Source organism: Stegostoma tigrinum, chromosome 19, assembly GCF_030684315.1.
Source record: "Stegostoma tigrinum isolate sSteTig4 chromosome 19, sSteTig4.hap1, whole genome shotgun sequence".
NCBI lineage: Eukaryota > Metazoa > Chordata > Chondrichthyes > Orectolobiformes > Stegostomatidae > Stegostoma > Stegostoma tigrinum.
Window position 1 is genome coordinate 1,049,848 of NC_081372.1, and position 20,569 is coordinate 1,070,416.

Here is a 20,569-nt window from a genome sequence, read left to right on the forward strand (position 1 = left end):
GTTGCTGCCTTCCAACAGGCAAACAAATCCAGAAAAACATCCAGTCTGCATGTAGGTGTGCTACAAAGTAGAGACTTCACTGTTAAACTATCTCATAAGAAAGTCTGAGAAAAACATGGGAACCCAACCACAACCAGGAAGTTCTGCTCCAAACCACTCAGCATCCTGACTTGGAAATATGTTGCTGTTCCTTCTCTGGCTCTGGGTCAAAACCCTGGAATCTCTCCCTAATAGCGTTTTGGATCAAACTACTGCACGTACTCTGCAGTGGTTCAAGAAGGCAGCTGACCAGCATCTTCTCAAGCAGTTGTAAATGGGTAACATTAGCTAATCAGTGTTGCCCACTTTCCGTGGAAGTGGTTTTAGAACGCAAATGGATTTTGGAGTAGATTTGTAGCTCGGATTTGTGGTTGGCTTGCCGAGCTGGTTTCTTGTTTTGCAGGCATTTCGTTACCATTGCTGAGTAACATCCTCAGTGCAGCCTCCGATGAAGCGTCTGTGTGTTCTCCTGCCTGGTTTTTAAACTCTGGGATCCGTTGAGATGGATTGCCTCACTTCTGGGTTTTCCTTTGTAGTGGAATGTATATTCCTGCCTCTGAGACAGGGGGGTCCAAAGATTCACTGTCCAGTGGGCAGTCCTCCTGATCTAAGAGGCCTGTTTCAAATTCTGAGACCCTGGCCCCTAGTTTTAGACCCCCACAGCTAGGGAAACTTCCTTTCTGCACCCACTTGGTCATTCTCCTGTCAGAGAATGGGATTGTTAATGGATCACAAGCAAGTTGATAATGGTACATTGTAGGCAGGACTATGAAGACTGGCATGGTTACTAGTCAATGGGATCAGAGATTAGTGGGAATTTGTAATCAATTTAGCCAAGGCAGGATTAGAAGCAGGGGTGAATGGTACTGGAGAAGATGGTTTAAGGTAGTCAGCTCCCATCATGAGAAAGGACTTCCTATACTTAACTGTAACACAATTCTTCCTGACTATATCACAATATCAAGACCAAATTGAAACATCTTTAAATTGCTCTGTAATTTGAATGCTGATGGAGAAGTTGATTTTTCATGGCTTGCTTCTCCGGGTTTGCTTTATCTCCTGAGACCTGTCCTCTTTTACTGGAAGCAAGTAGAATGAAGCAAGTGGTTGTTAATATCCCTGTTTTCTGCTCATCTAAAAACCTATTGGCAATGCCTGTAGCAAATGTTAGCTGAAACACCAGTGTAGCTGATGAAACTAAGAATTACTGAGTGAGATTTTATATCAATGAGTTCAAGATCAACAGGAATTGTATATCAGTTACACACCAGTGCATGTTCAAGTGATTGTGGATTTTATAAAGGATTTGGATGTAATGAGTGGATGGGTGGATTAATCAGTTTGCAGACGATACGAAGGTGGGTCGTGTTGTGGACAGTGCGGAGGGATGTTCTAGGTTACAAAGGGACATTGATAGATTGCAGAGCTGGGCTGAGATGTGGCAGACGGAGTTTAACCCTGAAAAGTGTGAAGTGATTCATTTTGGAAGGACAAACTTGAAAGCAGAATGCAGGGTTAAGGGAAAGATTTTTGGCAGTGTGGAGGAGCAGAGGGATCTCGGGGTTCATGTCCAAAGTTCCCTGAAAGCTGCCACCCAGGTGGATAGAGTTGTGAAAAAGCCGTATGGTGTGTTAGCTTTCATTAATAGAGGGATTTGTGTTAAAGAGCCATGAAGTTATGCTGCAGCTATACAAAAGCCTGGCTCGGCCACATCTGGAGTATTGTGTCCAGTTCTGGTCGCCTAAATACAAGAAAGATGTGGAAAAGTTGAAAAAGGTGCAAAAGAGATTTACCAGGATGTTGCCTGGAATGGAGGGAAGGTCTTGCAAGGAAAGGTTGAAAGAGCTAGGGCTTTTCTCTTTAGAATGACGAAGGATGAGAGGTGACTTGATAGAGGTGTACAAATTGATCAGAGGTGTAGATAGAGTAGACAGCCAGAGACATTTTCCTAGGATGGAGGTAGCTATTACGACGGGGCATAGTTTTAAAGTGAGTGGAGGTAGATATAGGGGAGACACCAGAGGTAGGTTCTTTACTCAGAGAGTGGTCTGGGCATGGAATGCATTGCCGGAGAGGGTAGTGGAATCTTTAGGGGCTTTTAAGCAGCAATTAGATAGGCATATGGATGATAGTTTAGGGTAGGGATGGAGGTTAGATAAACTTTGGGTTTAGGATAAAAGTTCGGCACAACCTTGTGGGCCGAAGGGCCTATACTGTGCTGTGCTGTACTGTACTGTTCTATGTTCTAAGTAAATCGAAGATTACTGCTGAATGTCAAATCTCTACATTCGTATGGATCTACATGGAGTCACAGAAAATAGGATCATGGTTGATGATCCAACTCAGTACGCTGTTCTAATTTTCACCCCATATCTTTCGATTGTATTGGCCCGAGAAACTGTATCTAAGTCTTCCTTGAAAAGATCGAAATGTTTTGGCTTCGACTACTTTCTATTGGTAGAGAATACCACAGGTTCGGTACTGTCTAGATAAAAAAAATTTTTCCTCATCTGAATACTAAATTGCTTACCATGTATTGTTAGACTGTGACCTCTGGTTCTGGACTCTCCTGCCATTTGGGAACATTCTTTGTTCAAGCACCCATTCTAGTCCTGTTAGAATTTTATAGGTTTCTATGAAATCCTCTCTCATTCTTCTGAACTCCAGCAAATATTTATCCCAATCAATTCAACCTTTTCTCATTTGTCAGCCCTGCCATCCCTGGAATCAGTCTCGCAAGTCTTTGCTGTACTCCCACAATAGCAAGAACATCCTTCTTCAGATAAGGAGACCAAAACTGCACACAACACTCCAGGTGTGACCTTACCATGGCCCTGTACAGTTGCAGCAAGACATCCTTGTTCCTGTCCTCAAATCCGCTCACTGTGAAAGCCAACATACTCAGTGTCTTCTTCACTACCTGCAGCATGTGCACGCTTCAGCAACTGGTGTTCAAGGACAACCAGGTCTCGTTGCACCTCCCTCTTCCCACTCTGTTGTCATTCACTTTACCTGCGTTACTAGTTTTTCTACAAAGTTGGTAACGTTTATTCGTATTATATTTCATCTGCCTTTGTGGCACCAGTTACTTAGCATGCCACGAGGGGCTGAAGGTGAAGGAAAGGAAGTTTTTAAAGTTGACGCTGGATGCTTCGGGCAGCTCTGTCCGTCTTCGCTCACTCATTTGTCAGCAGAGCTCTGTGAGGGATGGAGCCTGGCCTGGCAACACACCTACGTGAATGGATCAATAGGGAAATATCTAGTACAGGGCAGAATGCAGAGCCAGAGCCTACTTTGGATTGGGAATGGTAGGAGAGTGGATTGTGTTGGGCATTGGCAGTTATCTGTGTTGAATTTGCAAGGATCAATACACTGAACTGTCAGCCACCAGCTGGACTGCTGCTCCCAATGATCATGCCAGATCTTCCAAATACATTCCTAGCTGCTGCTAGTTCTTTACAGAGCTACATTTTAAACTTGAGGATTATTTTCCTGGGCTCAGTCCAGTGGTACAGGTTTCTGGGAAAATCAGAGTAATGTAATTCTTTTCCATTATCTCAGCCACTTACTCTTCCTCGCCCTCTCTTCTCTGTATCTTTCCCGCACTCCACCGTCTGTCAGGATTTGGCCCCACTCCTCTGGAAAATTGGAACATTGCTAGCCGCTGTGTAGATGGTTCATTTGGTCATCCCATGTTTTCAAGGTGAGCGGTCATCTGACCTGCTAGCAGACATATCAACAAATGGAAGCCCATGACCTCTGACCAGCAGCCCCATTGGTATGGTGAGCTTACCTATAGACATGCAGATGCTTACTGTGGGATGGGTGTTCTGGGATTGCAGTGTATTTGGAGAATATGGCCATTGTTGTGGTTGGATAAGTTGTGTTTCCATTCTGCATTTGGGCCAGAGAATGCCTTGTTATTCTCGAGGAGATGTTGAAAACAGGGTAAAATTCCATTGTACCAGAGTGATCTCCTTTTCCAGACATTTCACTGGATATCTGAAAGATTGACCACTTTACTGGTTATAGATTGTATGCAACACTGCCTAAACTTAATTGTACTAAATTGGTGAGTTTGGCTGTGTTGGTAATGCTGCGGCTCTGAGTCTGAAACCTGTTTTTAAATCCTCACGTAGTGACCTGAAGCTGTGCCTCAGTTGAGTCCTGAAAACATTGATCAGAGCTGCTATCCTTTGAATGTTGTGCTAATCCTTCTGAAGTCAGTTCTACTGAAAAATGGATTGACTCATTACTGTTCCATTTCTGAGTGTTGCTAAGTACAAAATGGCTGCTGTCTTTTTAAATGTTCTGTTCCAAGGGATGTGAAGACCTTTAAAATGTTTGAAATCTGACATAGAGCTGGATATAAATGTTCATATTTCTTGCTTTCTCCTCCCCACAACTTGGATTGTCTCCCCAGAAAGTATGGATGATAATCTGAGTCCATATGCTGAGATATAATTTGCTGTTTAATCATTGATAATGAGAAGGCAAATGTAAATAGTATAATTTCATTAAGCTTATTTCTGAAATGTCTGTTGTTCTGTAAGCCTGCAGAAACTGGATGTGTTCTGTATTAATGCCAAGAGAGACTGCATTCCGAACAAGATTGGGCTCAAGATCAGTGTTAACCCTTTGATTGCAGTACTCCATTCCAAGTGTTTGATACACTTAGGCCACAAATGATTCATTGCACATTTCTGGCTGTGGAACCTGATCTAATTTGACAAATGTGTTGAGATTGAAGGTGAAGGTGGCATGTCCATTATCAATTTTGAGGCACCTTTATGACTCATTGCTGATAAATGTCTACTGATTCCTTTCCCTTGGTTATCCATGATGCCTGATGGTTTGTTAACAAAGAAATTATGGATTCCAAAGTCATTAAAATTTAATAATATAAATAAAATGACTCACCAAAAAGTTACTGGGAAACAAAAGTCTCATTATCGAATTTTACATTTGTTGGTTCAGAGTCAAACAAGGGCAGTTTTAGGAATGGAGTTACCTAAAGTGATGGGCAAATGGGGTTCAGGGAAAGATCAGTACAGATGCAGTGGCAGGCTTATTTTTTCTACCCCCATGTAAAATGGACTTGCTGAGTAAGCATTTATTGTCCATCCCCATTGATCCTTGAAGTGAGCTGCTTCCTTGAAACATGAATGAGCTTGTGGTGTAGTAACTCAGTGCAGTTAGGAAGAGAAGTACAGAATATGTTCCAAAGCAGAAGATAAATTCCAAGGGAGAGGCATCCTGTTCTTAGTTAAATTAAAAAGTTAGTATCAGACTCAAAGAAAACGAATATAAAATTGTAAAACATTGTAAGTCAGAAGATTGTTCAGAATGTATAAAACAACAAAAATAACTAAAAGATTAATAAGGAGAGAAAAATAGAGTACAAGTGGTCATAGCTGGAAGTATAAAAACATTGTAAGAGTTTCTACAGATCGTTTTTAAAAAGTGGTGAGCAATAGTCCTATTTTTCAAAAAAGGAGTCTGGAATTAATGTACAAGGAGGAGATGACATTAATTGAATAGGTACTTTGCATTAGTCTTCACTGGAAAGGGCTGTACATTAGAAATTCAAAGGGAGGGAAAATTAAAAGAAAATTACAGTCACCATGCAGTTGATACCAAGCCACTTTTTGGAGCTGTGGACTCTCTCAAGATTATCAGGAGTATGTGGAAAGGTAGTAATCTGATCGACCATGATGATCTTGAATGGTGGAGCAGGCTCAATGGGCTAAGTGGCCTCTTGCTGCTAATCATTTATACATAAATACAATATATGGAAAGAAGCAAAGGACTTTTTAAAGCATTTTACTGTCAGAGAAGTTATTTATATTTGTCATGCATATTTGGCATTATCAGGGAATTAACCAAAACAATGACAAAATTAATTGACTTGATAGCAATTACTTTAAGTAATATGCACTGTATTCAGTGTTTGAATAAGTGACAAGAGATCAGTAGGCAAACCAGTATAGAAAAGTACGAGACTTTGAGCAGCTTTGGAAGGTAGCCAAACAACTGTGACTCATGGGAGAACTATTTGAACAGTAAGAAGTCGTTAGAGAAACATAGTAAGAAAAGTGATGAGACTGACTTATGTGGGCATACAATGAACAAAGACAGGCAGTCAACTTAAAGCATTACAGGGTAATATTTGCCACTAAAACTCCCTTTAAAGGTTGAGACAGAGAATCTAAAGAAATTGGATTGTAAATTCAGTTTTATTTAAAGCTTACTTATTTGCTAATCTAGAAGTTTTTTAAAGATGGATTTAAACATTATATTTTAATTTAAAATAGAATATTCATGTTATTCTTTGAAACTCTACAATATTAAAATCTAATTTAGATTAGATTCTTAATAATAAATATTTATAAATATATAACTCATCTTGTACTTAAATCCTAATGAGTTCACATCTAGGTTACAATATCTTAGAATTCTAAGTGCTGATATTGGTAAACTCGAAAGAAACTCTTTCTGCCAAAACATACCTTTAGGTAGATTCGATCCTGAGAACATTTTGCTGATTTTAAAACTCATGGGGGAAAAGGCTGCTCGTTACAGGACCAAGTCTATTGCTGATTTAAAAATAATAACAAAGTCCCTCTAATGATCTGAAATTTCTCATTTGATCTTTTAAGCTGACAATAGTTTTGACTGGGTAAGTTTATGTTGCTGGTCAATAAAGATAATAGCAGTCTCATGTAGGAATAAGACATCAAAGCAACCATTACAATTGATTCTGTGTTTCATACAAGCTGCATAGTTGCTCAATACTGAGGCAATACCAGGTTCAACTAATTATCACCTTACCATCAATCGTACAAGTATGTGAGCAAGGAGCAGCAGTTAGACATTTGACCCCTCCAGTCTGCTCAGCTGTTGAAGAAGATATTGGCTAATCTGATTGTAAACTCAAATTCATATTCCTGCCTATGCCCGATAACATTTAACTGAAGACTGGTATCTGCAAACCACTGGAGGAAACCAAGTTAGGTCATTCACTTGGCAATTCTGACTGAAGATTGCTGCAGAAGCTTCAGCCTTCTGTTTTGCACTGATACGCTGAGCCCTCACATCACTGAGGATGAGGATATTTGTGGGGCCTCCTCCACCGATTTGTTTAATTGTCCACCACCAACCATGGCCAGATGTGGCAGAGCTTAGATTTGATCCATTGGTTGTGGGATTGCTTATCTCTGCCTGTCATTTACTGTTTGTGCTGTTTAGCATGCAAATAGTCCTGTTTGGTGGCTTCACCAGATTTAACATCTCATTTTCAGATATGCCTGGTGCTGCTCCTGGTTTGATGGTCATGGTTGAGTGGGGGTTATTTCAGGCCATCAGATTGCAGATTGAGCTGGAGTACGATTCTGTCGTTGTCGGTGGTCCACACTGACTCATGGATGCCCAGCCTTGAATTGCTAGATTTGGCCCCATTTACATGGTGGTAGTACCACAGAGCAGGATGGATGGTTTGCTCAATGTGAAGGCTTGCTAACCTGGACAGTTAGTGCCTGTACTGTTTCCACTTCAGTCTGGTCTAATTTGTTCTGCATTTTCTCTGATTTTAGTTTTTTTGTATTTTTTTCTTGATTCTTTCAAGGGATGCAGGCATCATCGGAAAGGCTAGCAATTGTTGCCCATCCCTAGTAGTCTTTGAATGGAGTAGCTAGCTGGTTAACTTCAGAGGCCTATTACGAGTCAAACTACATGACGTTCAGAGTTGTATTAGGCCCAGTTAGACAATAAAATCCTATCCCCAAAGGACATTGGTAAAGCAGCTGAGTTTTCACCATATTTAATGATAGATGTTATTGTCACCATGACTGTGTTCAGTTTTCCATTTCCAATTAATTGGGTATTAAAATTAAATTTATAACTTAAAATTAAAATCAAACCAGCTGCCATGGTAGGATTTGAACCCATGTTCAAGAGCCTTAACCTTGGTGCCGTCGGTTACTGTCTCAGTGCTCTATATGTCACCATCTCCCCCATGAGACATTGTGAAAGGTCAGCTGGGAATCAAACCGCATATGATAAGAGACGTGTACTGCTGTAATTGGACTTAGTGTGTTAATTCCACTCTGGAATTAGAGTTGACAGAGTTCAATATTGCTACTAATATAAACATTTGAATTAAAGCTGTAGCTTTGAAACATATCAGAAATCAAATAGAGATGGCAAGTGGTAGCAGTAATGTGAATTTTTGCAAGGATTTTGCTAGAACTTTAACTGGTGATTCCCCCTCTAGTGTAATATATTACTGACGTGGATTCACTGTAGTGCCAACTTTAAAATACCTTCAAATGAAATCCTCAGTTCCTTACCTCATTACAGCCTTGGTTCAAATATGGACGGAAGATCTGAATTGAATTTGAGGGGAGCTTACAGTGACTGCCCATGACCACATTTCACAGACTGTGACACCAAAGAGCCTGAGTAAAACCAGAGTAGTTTGGAATGAGGGAAAATGCCCCACTAATATATGCACCAAAGTGTTAATTGTTAGAGGCCAATCATCTGAGATTCAGGACATTTCTAATCAACCTGTTTAGAAATGTTATGACACACCTCTGGAGCAGCTGGGACTTTAATCCAGGTCTTCTAGCCCAGATAGATCAACATTACCACTATGTCACAAGGGCCTAGAATTGGTTCAAGAATCAACCTGTTCAAGAATGTTATGACACACGTCTGAAATAGGTGGGACTTGAACCTTGGCCCCCTAGCTGAGCTGAAGAGATACTGTGACCGCACCACAAAACCCCTTGTTGCTCAGGGTAATGTCCTAGGCCCTATCATCTTCAGCTACTTGGCCTGCTGTGTTCGTCCAGTTCCACACTTTGTTATCGAGAGTGGGGTGTTGTTCACTGGACAATATACAGCACCATTCATCACTCTTCAGATACTGAAGTGACTCATGCCCACCAAAGAAGTGGGAGCAGGAGTTGGTCTCTCAGCCCTTCAAGCCTACTTCAGCATTCACTGAGAACACATCTGACTTTCTGCTTCACCATTTTCCTTCACCATTCCCATATCCTTTTGTTTTTAATGTGTAGAAATCTATCGCTGTCTGTCTGGAATATGTTCAATACTGAGTCTTCATAGTACTCTGGGGCAGGGAATTCCAAGGCATTTGAATGAGATCATATTTTCTAAACTCCATGGACTAAAGGCCTAGTCTATTTAATGTTACCTTAAAATACAGTCCCACCCTCCCAGGAATTACTTTTATGAACCTTTGATGCACTCTCGCTAGCAAACATCTTCCCTTGGGTAAGGAGACTAAAACTGCATACCATGCTCCAAATTGTGATCTCACTGAGACCATATGTATTCACAAAATGACATATTTACTCCTTTGCTCAAATCCCTCTAATAAAGGACAGTGTAGCAAGATTTAGGTGATTATTGATAAAGGTCAGTAGCAACAAGCCAGTGTTAAAATTATTTGCAACAATTCCAACCTAACCTTCAATGTTTTTTGAGAGAAACTTCAAATCACATATTATATAAAATGTTTGAATTCCTTGTGGAACAAAGGGTGTTCAAAGAGCTTCTCGTAACCAAGAATCTGCAAGATTATCTTGTTTCTAAAAACATACCTTACAAAAAAATAGAACTGTTTCATTTGCTGGGAGATCACAGTTTAATAAATTTGTTTTTCCATTGTCCAGTGTAAAAAGATATACTTCTCTCAATGGCACTTCCCTGCTCCCCTTGACAACACCCTGGCCCTGTCCTCAATCTTGCAGAAGTGTAGTCTGCAACTTGGAGCTATACCACAGATTTCTTACAGCAATAAAGCAGAACAGATATCGAGAAATGAAAGATTCTTGGTTGAGCTGTTGTTTTAAAATTGGCACAGACTTTACTATCACAGTTTATGGCGTTATCTCAATTGCTTGCTGAGATTGCAGCCCATAATAACTCTCTTGTTCATTCTCTCTAGTAGTGAAAGTACTGCACTTGTTAAAAATTAATGTTTTATGCTTCAGGCAAGTAGTGGTGTGATTTCCAGGAGTTTAGATGAAAGCAGTGCAGGCTTATTTTTTTTCTGTTCCCAAGGGCTTGATTCCTACTTTTGCTTTTGATTTCATGAGTACCAGGCGCCCTCTGGTGTCTTTCTGTATCAAAATGTGTCTGTTACAAACGTATTCATAGAGTCCATGCCCATCAGCCCATTTAATCTGCACTGACCTATCTGTACTCATCCCACTTTCCAGCACTTGGCCCAGAACCTTGAATGTAATGACATTGCAAGTGGTCATCTGTGTACTTTTTAAAAAGTTGCATTGTTTCCTGTCCAAACTACTTGCCCAGGCAGTGTATTCCAGATTCTGTGTACCCTTTGGGTGAAAATAAATGTTTCCTCAAGTCCCCTCTAAACTTCCTGCCTTTCACTTTAAAATTATGATACATAGTAGAGTTAAGCTATTCAGCGCATCAGGTCTGATCTGCCATCCGATCTTGGCTAATGTTTGTTCTCCTGCCTTCTCCCTGTATCTCTTGACCCTCTTACTAATTGAGACTAATCTGTCTCTGTCTTCAAATTACTCAATGACCTGCCCATCATAGCCCTCTGCGGCAATGCATTCCACGCTCTGGCTGAAGAATTTCTTTTTCAAAGAGCAAAGAAAATTACTGCACAGGAAAAGGCCCCTCACCCCTCCAAGCCTGCGTCGATTGAGGTCTTCTGTCTAAACCTGTCATCTACTTTCTAAGGGTCTGTATCCCTTTGCTCCCCGCCCATCTACATACCTGTCCAGATACATCTTAAAAGACACTACCGTGTCTGTGTCTACCACCTCCACTGGCATCGCGTTCCAGGCACCCACCACCCTCTGCGTAAAGAACTTTCCACGCATATCTCCCCTAAACTTTCCTCCTCTCACGTTGAACTCATAGCCCCTAGTAATTGAGTCCCCCATTCTGGTGGGGAAAAAGCTTCTTGCTATCCACCTTGTCTATACCCTTCATGATTTTGTAGACCTCAATCAGGTCCCCCCTCAATTTCCATCTTTCTAATGAAAATAATCCTAATCTACTCAACCTCTCTTCATAGCTAGCATCCTCCAGACCAGGCAACATCCTGGTGAACCTCCTGTGCACCCTCTCCAAAGCATCCACATCCTTTTGGTAATGTGGCGACCAGAACTGTATGCAGTACTCTAAATGTGGCAGAACCAAAGTCTTGTACGACTGTAACATGACTTGCCAACTTGTGTACTCAACACCCCATCTGATGAAGGAAAGCATGCCGTATGCCTTCTTGACCACTGTATTGACCTGCGTTGCCACCTTTAGGGTACAATGGACCTAAACACCCAGATCTCTCTGTACATCAATTTTCCCCAGGACTTTTCTATTTACTGTATAGTTTGCTCTTGAATTAGATCTTCCAAAATGCATCACCTTGCATTTGCTCAGATTGAACTCCGTCTGTCATTTATCTGCCCAACTCTCCAATCTAAATGTATTATGCTGTAACCTCTGACAGTCCCCTTCACTATCTGCTACTCCACCAATCTTCGTGTCATCTGCGAACTTGCTGATCAGACCACCTTTACCTTCGTCAAAATCATTTACATATATCACAAACAACAGTGGTCTCAGCACAGATCCCTGTGGAACACCACTGGTCACAGGTCTCCAATTTGAGAAAACCCCTTCTACTACTACTGTCTCCTGTTGCCCAGCCAGTTTTGTATCCATCTAGCTAGCACGTCTTGGACCCCATGTGACCACTTTCTCCATCAGCCTGCCATGGGGAACCTTATTAAACGCCTTACTGAAGTCCATGTATATGACATCTACAGCCTTCCCCTCATCAATCAGCTTTGTCACGTCCTCAAAGAATTCTATTAAGTTGGTAAGACATGACCTTCCCTGCACAAAACCATGTTGCCTATCACTGAGAAGCCCATTTTCTTCCAAATGGGAATAGATCCTATCCCTCAGTAGCTTCCCCACCACTGACATCAGGGTCATCTGTCGATAATTACCTGGATTATCCTTGCTACCCTTCTTAAACAGGGGGACGACATTAGCAATTCTTCAGTCCTCCAGCACCTCAACCATGTCTAAGGATGCTGCAAAGATATCTGTTAAGCCCCTGGCTATTTCCTCTTCTCGTCTCTCGATAACCTGGGATAGATCCCGTCCGGACCTGGGAACTTGTCCACCTTAATGCCTTTTAGGAAACCCAACACTTTCTCCCTCCTTATGCTGACTTGACCTAGAGTACTCAAACGTCTATCCCTAACCTCAACGTCTGTCATGTCCCTCTCCTTGGTGAATACCGATCCAAAGTACTCATTAAGAATGTCTCCCATTTTCTCTGACTCAGCGCATAACATTCCTTCTTTGTCCTTAAGTGGGCCAATCCTTTCTCTAGTTACCCTCTTGCTCTTTATCTATGAATAAAGGGCTTTGGGATTTTCTTTAACCATGTCTGCTAAAGATATCTCATGTCCCCTTTTAGCCCTCTTTATTCCTCATTTCCTTTATTCATTCATGGGATGTGGGCATCGCTGGCTAGGCAGCATTTATTGCCCATCCCTGATTGCCCAGAGGGCAGTTAAGAATCAACCACAGTGCTGAGACTCTGGAGTCACATGTAGACCAGACCAGGTAAGGGCCGCAGTTTTCTTCCCTAGAGGACATTAGTGAACCAGGTGGGTTTTTTTCCCAACAATTAGATTCTTAATTCCAAATATTTTATTGAATTCAAATTCCATCATCTGCCATAGTTGGATTTGAACCCGGGACCCCAGAACGCTATCTGAGTCTCTGGATTAATAGTCCAGTGATAATACCACTAGGCCATCACCTCCCTGTAAATTCCTCCTCATCTCAGTTCTGAATGGTGGCCTCTTTACTCTGAGGCTGTGCCCTTGGGCCCTAATCTTTCCCACCAGGGTAACATCTTCTCCATGTCCACTGTATCCAGGCCTCCCAGTATTCTAAATTTTAATCAAATCCCTCTCTTTCTAAACTCCATCGAGTACAAACCCAGAATCCTCAGCCTTTCCTCATATGACAAGCCCTTCATTCCCGGGGTCATTCTTGTAAACTTCCTCCAGCACATACTTGCTTAGTTACACCAACCTGCTGTCAGTATTCCAAATATAGTCTGACCAGAGCCTTGCAGTACATCTCTGGTTCTTCAAATGAATACTAACATTGAATTTGCCTTCCTAACTATCAACTGAACCTGCATGTTAACCTTAGAGAATCCTGAACTAGGTCTCCCAAGTCCCTTTGTATTTCAGATTTCTAAAGTCTTTCCCTGTTTAGAAATTAGTCTACATCTCTATTCTTCGTACCAAAGTACATAAATTCACACTTTCCCACATTGTATTCTGCCACTTCTGTGCGCACTCTCCTAGACTGTTCAAGTCCTTCTGCAGTCTCTTTGCTTCCTAAACACTGCCTGTCCCTCCAACTATCTTTGTGTCATCTGCAAACCTAGCAATAATACCCTCAGTTCCTTTGTCTAAATTGTTAATGTATACTGGCTAAGTCCATGGCACTGGGAACGCGATGGCGTAGTGGTATTATCGATGGCCTGTTAATCCAGAGACCCAGATAACATTCTGGGGATAATAAAATGTGAGGCTGGATGAACACAGCAGGCCCAGCAGCATCTCAGGAGCACAAAAGCTGACGTTTCGGGCCTAGACCCTTCATCAGGGTCTAGGATGCTGCTGGGCCTGCTGTGTTCATCCAGCCTCACATTTTATTATCTTGGATTCTCCAGCATCTGCAGTTCCCATTATCACTAACATTCTGGGGACACTGGTTCGAGTCCGGTGGTGGAGATGGGATCTGATGGCAGATGGTGGAATTTGAATACAATGAATATCCAGAATTAAGAATCTTTACCAGAGTGCTCCCTGGACTTGAGGGTAGGTCTTATGAGGAAAGGTTGAAGGAGCTAGGGCTTTTCTCATTAGAGCAAAGAAGGATGAGAGGTGACTTGATAGAAGTGTACAAGATGATGAGAGACATAGACAGAGTGGACTGCCAGAGACTTTTTCCCAGGGCGGAAGTGACTATTACAAGGGGGTGTAATTTTAAGGTGATTGGAGGAAGGTATAGGGGAGATTTATTTATAGGTTTAGACAGAAGATCTCGATCGGCATAGGCCTGGAGGGCCAAAGGGCCTGTTCCTGTGCTGTAATTTTCTTTGTTCTTTGTTCTTGGAGATATCAGAGGTAGGTTCTTTCCACACGCCCACCACACTCTGTGTAATGGAGTCAGATACACTGGAGACATTTAAGCGACTCTTGGATAGGCACAAGAATGATTGTAAAATGTAGAGTATACAAGGTAGATTGATCTCAGAGGAGGATAATAGGTCGGCACAACATCGTGGGTTGGAGGGCGTATACTGTGCTGTACTGTCCTATGTTCTTAACATGAATAGTTGTCCCAACACTGACCCCTGCAAACCTCCAGTAGTCACTGGCAGCTATCCTGAATTAATCTTTTATCCCTACTCTCTGCCTTCTGCCATTCTATCAATCCCCTATCTGTGCCAGTACCTTGCCCCTAGCACAATGGGCTCTTATCTTACTTAGTTGCCTCCTCTGTGTGGCACATTGTCAAAGGCCTTTTGAAAATCCAAGTAGATCATGTCCGCCAGTTCTCCTTTTTCTAACCTGCTCATTATCATCTCAAAGAATTCTAACAGTTAGTCAGACATGACCTCCCCTTGATAAAGCTGTGCTGACTTAGCCCTATCTTATGCACTTTCAACTGCTCCACTGTCTCATTCTTAATAGCAGACTCTAAAATCTTACCAATAACTGAAGTCAGGCTAACCAGTGAATAATTTCCCTGTCTTCTACCTCCCTCCCTTCTTAACCACTGGTGCGACATTGGCCATTTTCCAGTCCCCTGGCATCCTCCCTAACTCCAGTGATTCCTGATTTGCTTCCACTGTGAAATTTCATGAAGGTACATATTCAGTTCCTCCACCATTTCTCTTTTCCCTATTCCTACTCCTCCAGCCTTATTTTCTAGTGGTCTGATATCCATTCTCGCCTCTCTTTTAACTCTTACATATCTTTAAAAAAACTCTTGCAGTGTTCTTTTATATTACCAGCTCCTTATTCTCATTTAGCTCCGAGCTCTGATCCCCTTGCAGCCACACCTCTGTGATACCCACAACATTTACCTGCCAATTTCAATCTTTGCTACAAGCTCGTTTACTTTGTTTTGTACACTGCATGCATTTAAGTCAACACCCCCAGTCTTGTGTTGACCGCCCCCACCCCCCACACCGCCCTTGTCATTAGTTGCCCCCTTATCTGCTGTGCCTGAAGTTTAAGATTGCTAATGCTTCCTGTACTTTCTGACCTATTGCTTGATCTGGAAACTGTAATAACCTCTGCTAAGCAACTCTCGCCTTTAACTTTTTCAATAATTTTCCATGCAACTGAATCCACCTCCCCACTATTTAGTTTAAAGCCCTACCCACTGCCCTAGTGCTGTGATTTGCCAGGATACCGGTGTGATGCAGGTGTGGCTGGTCCTTCTCTCTCTCTCTCTCTCTCTCTCTCTCTCTCTCTCTCTCTCTCTCTCTCTCTCACTCTCTCCCTCCTACCCTGCAGCCCACCCACCCCTCTCTCCTCCCCCCCCCCCCCCCCCCCCCACTGTCCCTGGTGCTGGTGCTGGTGTTGGTGCCAATGTCCCATGAATTTGAACCTGTTTCTCCAGCAGTTATTGCCCACTCTTAGTGCTTGAACTGTGTTGCTTGTAGGATCAACTACATTGCTGTGGATCTGGAGTCCCATCTAGGCCAGACCAAGTAAGAATGGCAAATGACTTTAATGAACTAGTTTTTTTTTTGTTTTCAACCCCATGTCTCCAGACCATTAGCCTGGGCTTCTGTATTACTCTCCTAGTGACTTTGCTAACTGCACATGTATGTGTTGACCTCCCTAGCTTTTATTTTTGAATATCTGTTTCAATTTCTGGAATAGTGAAACTCTATTTCCTCCATATATATTCCTTCGTATATGTAAGCGCTGCAATATCTGTATAGCATAATTTCTATTGTGTTTGTAAAGCAATGAGCCAGTTATTGAATAATGCTTAGACTAGGTCAAACCTGTCTCAGTTTTTGATATTAATAATGTTCATGTGTTGTCAGTGAGAAGTTATCTTTCCTTTCTCATGAATCAAATTTGTTATTGATAAACTCTTTGAGCAGTTTCTGGTAGATCAGGTTCTGAAATTTTAATCTTATCATTTATGAGTTTCAGATCACCTGAGGGTAATGTAGCAAAACACAGTCTTGTTAGTGACTAAAAGCCTCAAAATCTGAAATGCTGTCAGCGGTATTCTGGTATTACATTGACGTTCCTACAACTGGATTGTTTAAAAACAATCTAGGCAAAGGAACAGTGCTCACAACCGATTGTTTCTCTGTCCTGATGGGACTACTACATATAAAAAATGAAATAACTTTCTTCTCCTGGGGTGCTACCAGGCTCAGTGTGCTGCTAGTAAATAATAATCTTTTGACTTTTCTTTCCTTTCTTGGTTAATCGCTTATGTGTTATTTGGAATTTGTAAAATGAAAGCTTTTGAAAACCCTAGTTTTCTTCATGTCCAAAACATAGGGCATATTATGGACAAAGTTTACAAAGTTAAAGACTCAGTAAGTAAGCCATTCTTTCAACAAGTATTCCTTCACCTCCAGGAGTGCCAAGTGCCACCATTATCTACATGGTGGATACGTCATCACCTCCGGCCTTTCTACAGTGGAAAGATTTAGTGAATCAATACAGAGGCAAACATAGAGTCATAGAGGTATAAAGCACAGAAACAGACCCCTCAGTCTAACTCATCTGTGCCAATTGAGTTTCCCAAACTAGTCCCACTTGTCTACATTTTGCCCCTATCCCTCTAAAGGTCTCCTTTTCACGTACCTGACCGATAGTCTTAAAAGTTGTAACTGTACCTGCATCTACCACTTCCTCTGGCAGTTCATTCCACGTACACACCACCCTCCGTGTAAAAAGGCTGCCCACAGATCCTTTTTAAATCTTTCTCCTCTCACCATAAAAATATGCCCACTAGTTTTGAATCCCAACCACCACGCCCCCTCCGAAAAGACTTTGCTATTTGCCTTATCTATGCCCCTCATGATTTTATAAACCTCTACATAGTCACCCCTCAACCTTGTATCCTACAGTGAATGAAGTCCCAACCTATTCAGCCTCTCCGTACAACTCAAACTCTCCAGCTTCAGCAACACCCTGGTCAAGCTTTTTTGAACCCTGTCCATTTTAATAATATGCTTCCTATAGCAGGGTAGCTAGAGCTGCACACAGTACTCCAGAAGTGGCCTCACCAGTGTCCTGTACAGTCTTAACATGATGTCTTCTTAACCACCCTGTTAACCTGTGATGCAACATTCAAAGAACTATCCACCTGAATCCCTAGGTGTCTCTGTTTGACAACACTACCTAGGGCTCAATCTTTAACTGTACAAGTGGTGCCCTTGTTTGTTTTACCAAAATGCAATATCTTGCATTTATCCAAATTAAACTCCATCTGCCACTCCTGAGCCCATTATCCCAATTTATCAAGATCAGTACAGGATTAAGGATAGGATTCTTGGCAGCGTGGAGGAACAGAGGGATCTTGGTGTGCAGATACATAGATCCCTTAAAATGGCCACCCAAGTGGACAGGGTTGTTAAGAAAGCATATGGTGTTTTGGCTTTCATTAACAGGGGGATTGAGTTTAAGAGTCGTGAGATCTTGTTGCAGCTCTATAAAACTTTGGTTAGACCGCACTTGGAATACTGCGTCCAGTTCTGGGCGCCCTATTATAGGAAAGATGTGGATGCTTTGGAGAGGGTTCAGAGGAGGTTTACCAGGATGCTGCCTGGACTGGAGGGCTTATCTTATGAAGAGAGGTTGACTGAGCTCGGTCTCTTTTCATTGGAGAAAAGGAGGAGGAGAGGGGACCTAATTGAGGTATACAAGATAATGAGAGGCATAGATAGAGTCGATAGCCAGAGACTATTTCCCAGGGCAGAAATGGCTAGCACGAGGGGTCATAGTTTTAAGCTGGTTGGTGGAAAGTATAGAGGGGATGTCAGAGGCAGGTTCTTTACGCAGAGAGTTGTGAGAGCATGGAATGCGTTGCCAGCAGCAGTTGTGGAAGCAAGGTCATTGGGGTCATTTAAGAGACTGCTGGACATGCATATGGTCACAGAAATTTGAGGGTGCATCCATGAGGATCAATGGTCGGCACAACATTGTGGGCTGAAGGGCCTGTTCTGTGCTGTACTGTTCTATGTTCTATGTTCTATGTTCTATCCCTTTGTAATCTTATAAAACCTTCACTGTTGACTATGCCACCAAACCCTGGGCTACAATAATGTCTGCATCTGAATGCTGTTGCTGAACCCATTTTTAAGCAGTAGTTAAATGATAATTTAGACACAAATGAAAAACTCCATTGATGTTGCACAGAGTGTCAGCTGGAAGCGTCTTTAACATGTGTGGAGGAGGGAAACTCAAAGGTTGTCGTTAATATTACTGGTTATTGGCAACTGAAGCAGAGTAACTGAAAAAAGCTACCTCTTCACTTTCTGTTTTTGCAAATTCTAAGCATTTTTGTTTCCTTCCTTGCTATACAGGATACAGAGGAGATCTTGGCTGATGTATTGAAAGTGGAAGTTTTCCGACAGACTGTTGCTGAGCAGGTTCTAGTGGGCAGCTACTGTGCTTTCAGTAACCAGGGAGGCTTAGTACATCCAAAGACATCCATTGAAGACCAAGATGAACTTTCATCGCTGCTTCAAGTCCCATTGGTGGTATGATGTTCTTTTTATACTCCTCTGTCCATGTGACATTTGTTTTTCTTATTCTGCAGATGATGACCAGTGGCTTGATGGGTGTTTGACTGAAGCTGTGAAAGTTGTCCTAGCCTCACTTTGCAGACTTAATCCTACTTTGTTCTCATTGCTGGCCCAATGACTGGTTAGATTTGATTTCCTGTCATTTGGACCTTTATCAATATGGAGAAAGGAAGGGGCCAGGATGAACTGAGTGAGCTTGATGGTGAGATTGTGATGGCATTCCACTACCTTGATATAAGTCAGAAATCACATAACACCAGGCTGTAGAACAAAGAAAATTACAGCACAGGAACAGGCCCTTCAGCCCTCCAAGCCTGCGCCGATCCAGATCTTCTGTCTAAACCTGTCGTCTATTTTCTAAGGGTCTGTATTCCTTTGCCCTCTGCCCATCCATGTCCCTGTCCAGATACATCTTAAAAGACGCTAACGTGTCTGTATCTACCACCTCTGCTGGCAACGCATTCCAGGCACCCACCACCCTCTGTGTAAAGAACTTTCCACGCGTATCTCCCTTAAGCTTTCTTCCTCTCACTTTGAACTCATGACCCCTAGCTATTGAGTCCCCAACTGTGGGGAAAAAGCTTCTTGCTATCCACCCTGTCTATACCCCTCATGATTTTGTAGACCTCAATCAGATCCCCCTCCCCAATCTCCGTCTTTCTAATGAAAATAATCCTAATCTACTCAACCTCTCTTCATAGCTAGCACCCTCCATACCAGGCAACATCCTGGTGAACCTCCTCTACACCCTCTCCAAAGCATCCACATCCTTTTGGTAATGTGGTGACCAGAACTGGACACAGTACTCCAAATGTGGCCGAACCAGAGTCCAACAGATTTATTTGAAAACACAAGCTTTTTGAGCTTCACTCCTTCTCAAGTGAGAGAGAGAGAGGTGGCATCAGACACAGAATTTATAAGTAAAATATCAAAGGTCACACCACCGATGAAGATGTATTAAACAAAAATAAGATGCTGTTAAATCTTTAATTAGTTAGAGGTTTTAATTGATTACAATGTATCTGTAAATCCCCAAATCCCTTTCAAGTCACTGTCTTGAGGGAACAAAATGTTTTATCACTGTAAAAAAGAGGTGACATTTTAGATCAGAGATAATGGGAACTGCAGATGCTGGAGAATTCCAAGATAATAAAATGTGGGGCTGGATGAACACAGCAGGCCAAGCAGCATCTCAGGAGCACAAAAGCTGACGTTTCGGGCTTAGACCCTTCATTTTAGGTCAGGCCTTGTTTAGAATTTTTTTGTTTTGGTTTGGGGGCAGACTGATTTTTATTTCTAAAGTAGGACTTTATGAAATGCCACATTGACTGAGGGTGTCTAAACTATGTGCTTTTTGAACATAATACAATGTGTCTGCAAATATAAATTCACCCCAAAGATTGCACAGCACAGGAACAGGCCCTTCAGCCCTTCAAGCCTGCGCCAATCCAGATCTTCTGTCTAAACCTGTCGTCTATTTTCTGTGCAAGAGTGTGTGCACGCGGTGTGGAGAGTGTGCGTGCACGGAGGAAAGAGAGACTGTGTGTGTGCGAGTTAGAGGCAGGGTCCTCCTCCTCCAAAGTGAAGACAGATGTGACTACTCATTTAATACCCTACCAA

General features: G+C 42.1%; 1 protein-coding gene across 1 annotated transcript in view; it reads left to right on the plus strand.

The window, feature by feature from the left end:
* The window catches only part of eif6 (eukaryotic translation initiation factor 6), a 61,109-nt gene that overhangs the window by 29,610 nt on the left and 10,930 nt on the right, over positions 1-20,569 (plus strand). The window contains exon 4 of the mRNA XM_059652670.1: positions 18,728-18,904. Within this exon, the coding sequence (XP_059508653.1) occupies positions 18,728-18,904 (177 nt within the window). The remainder of the gene's footprint in view (positions 1-18,727; positions 18,905-20,569) is intronic.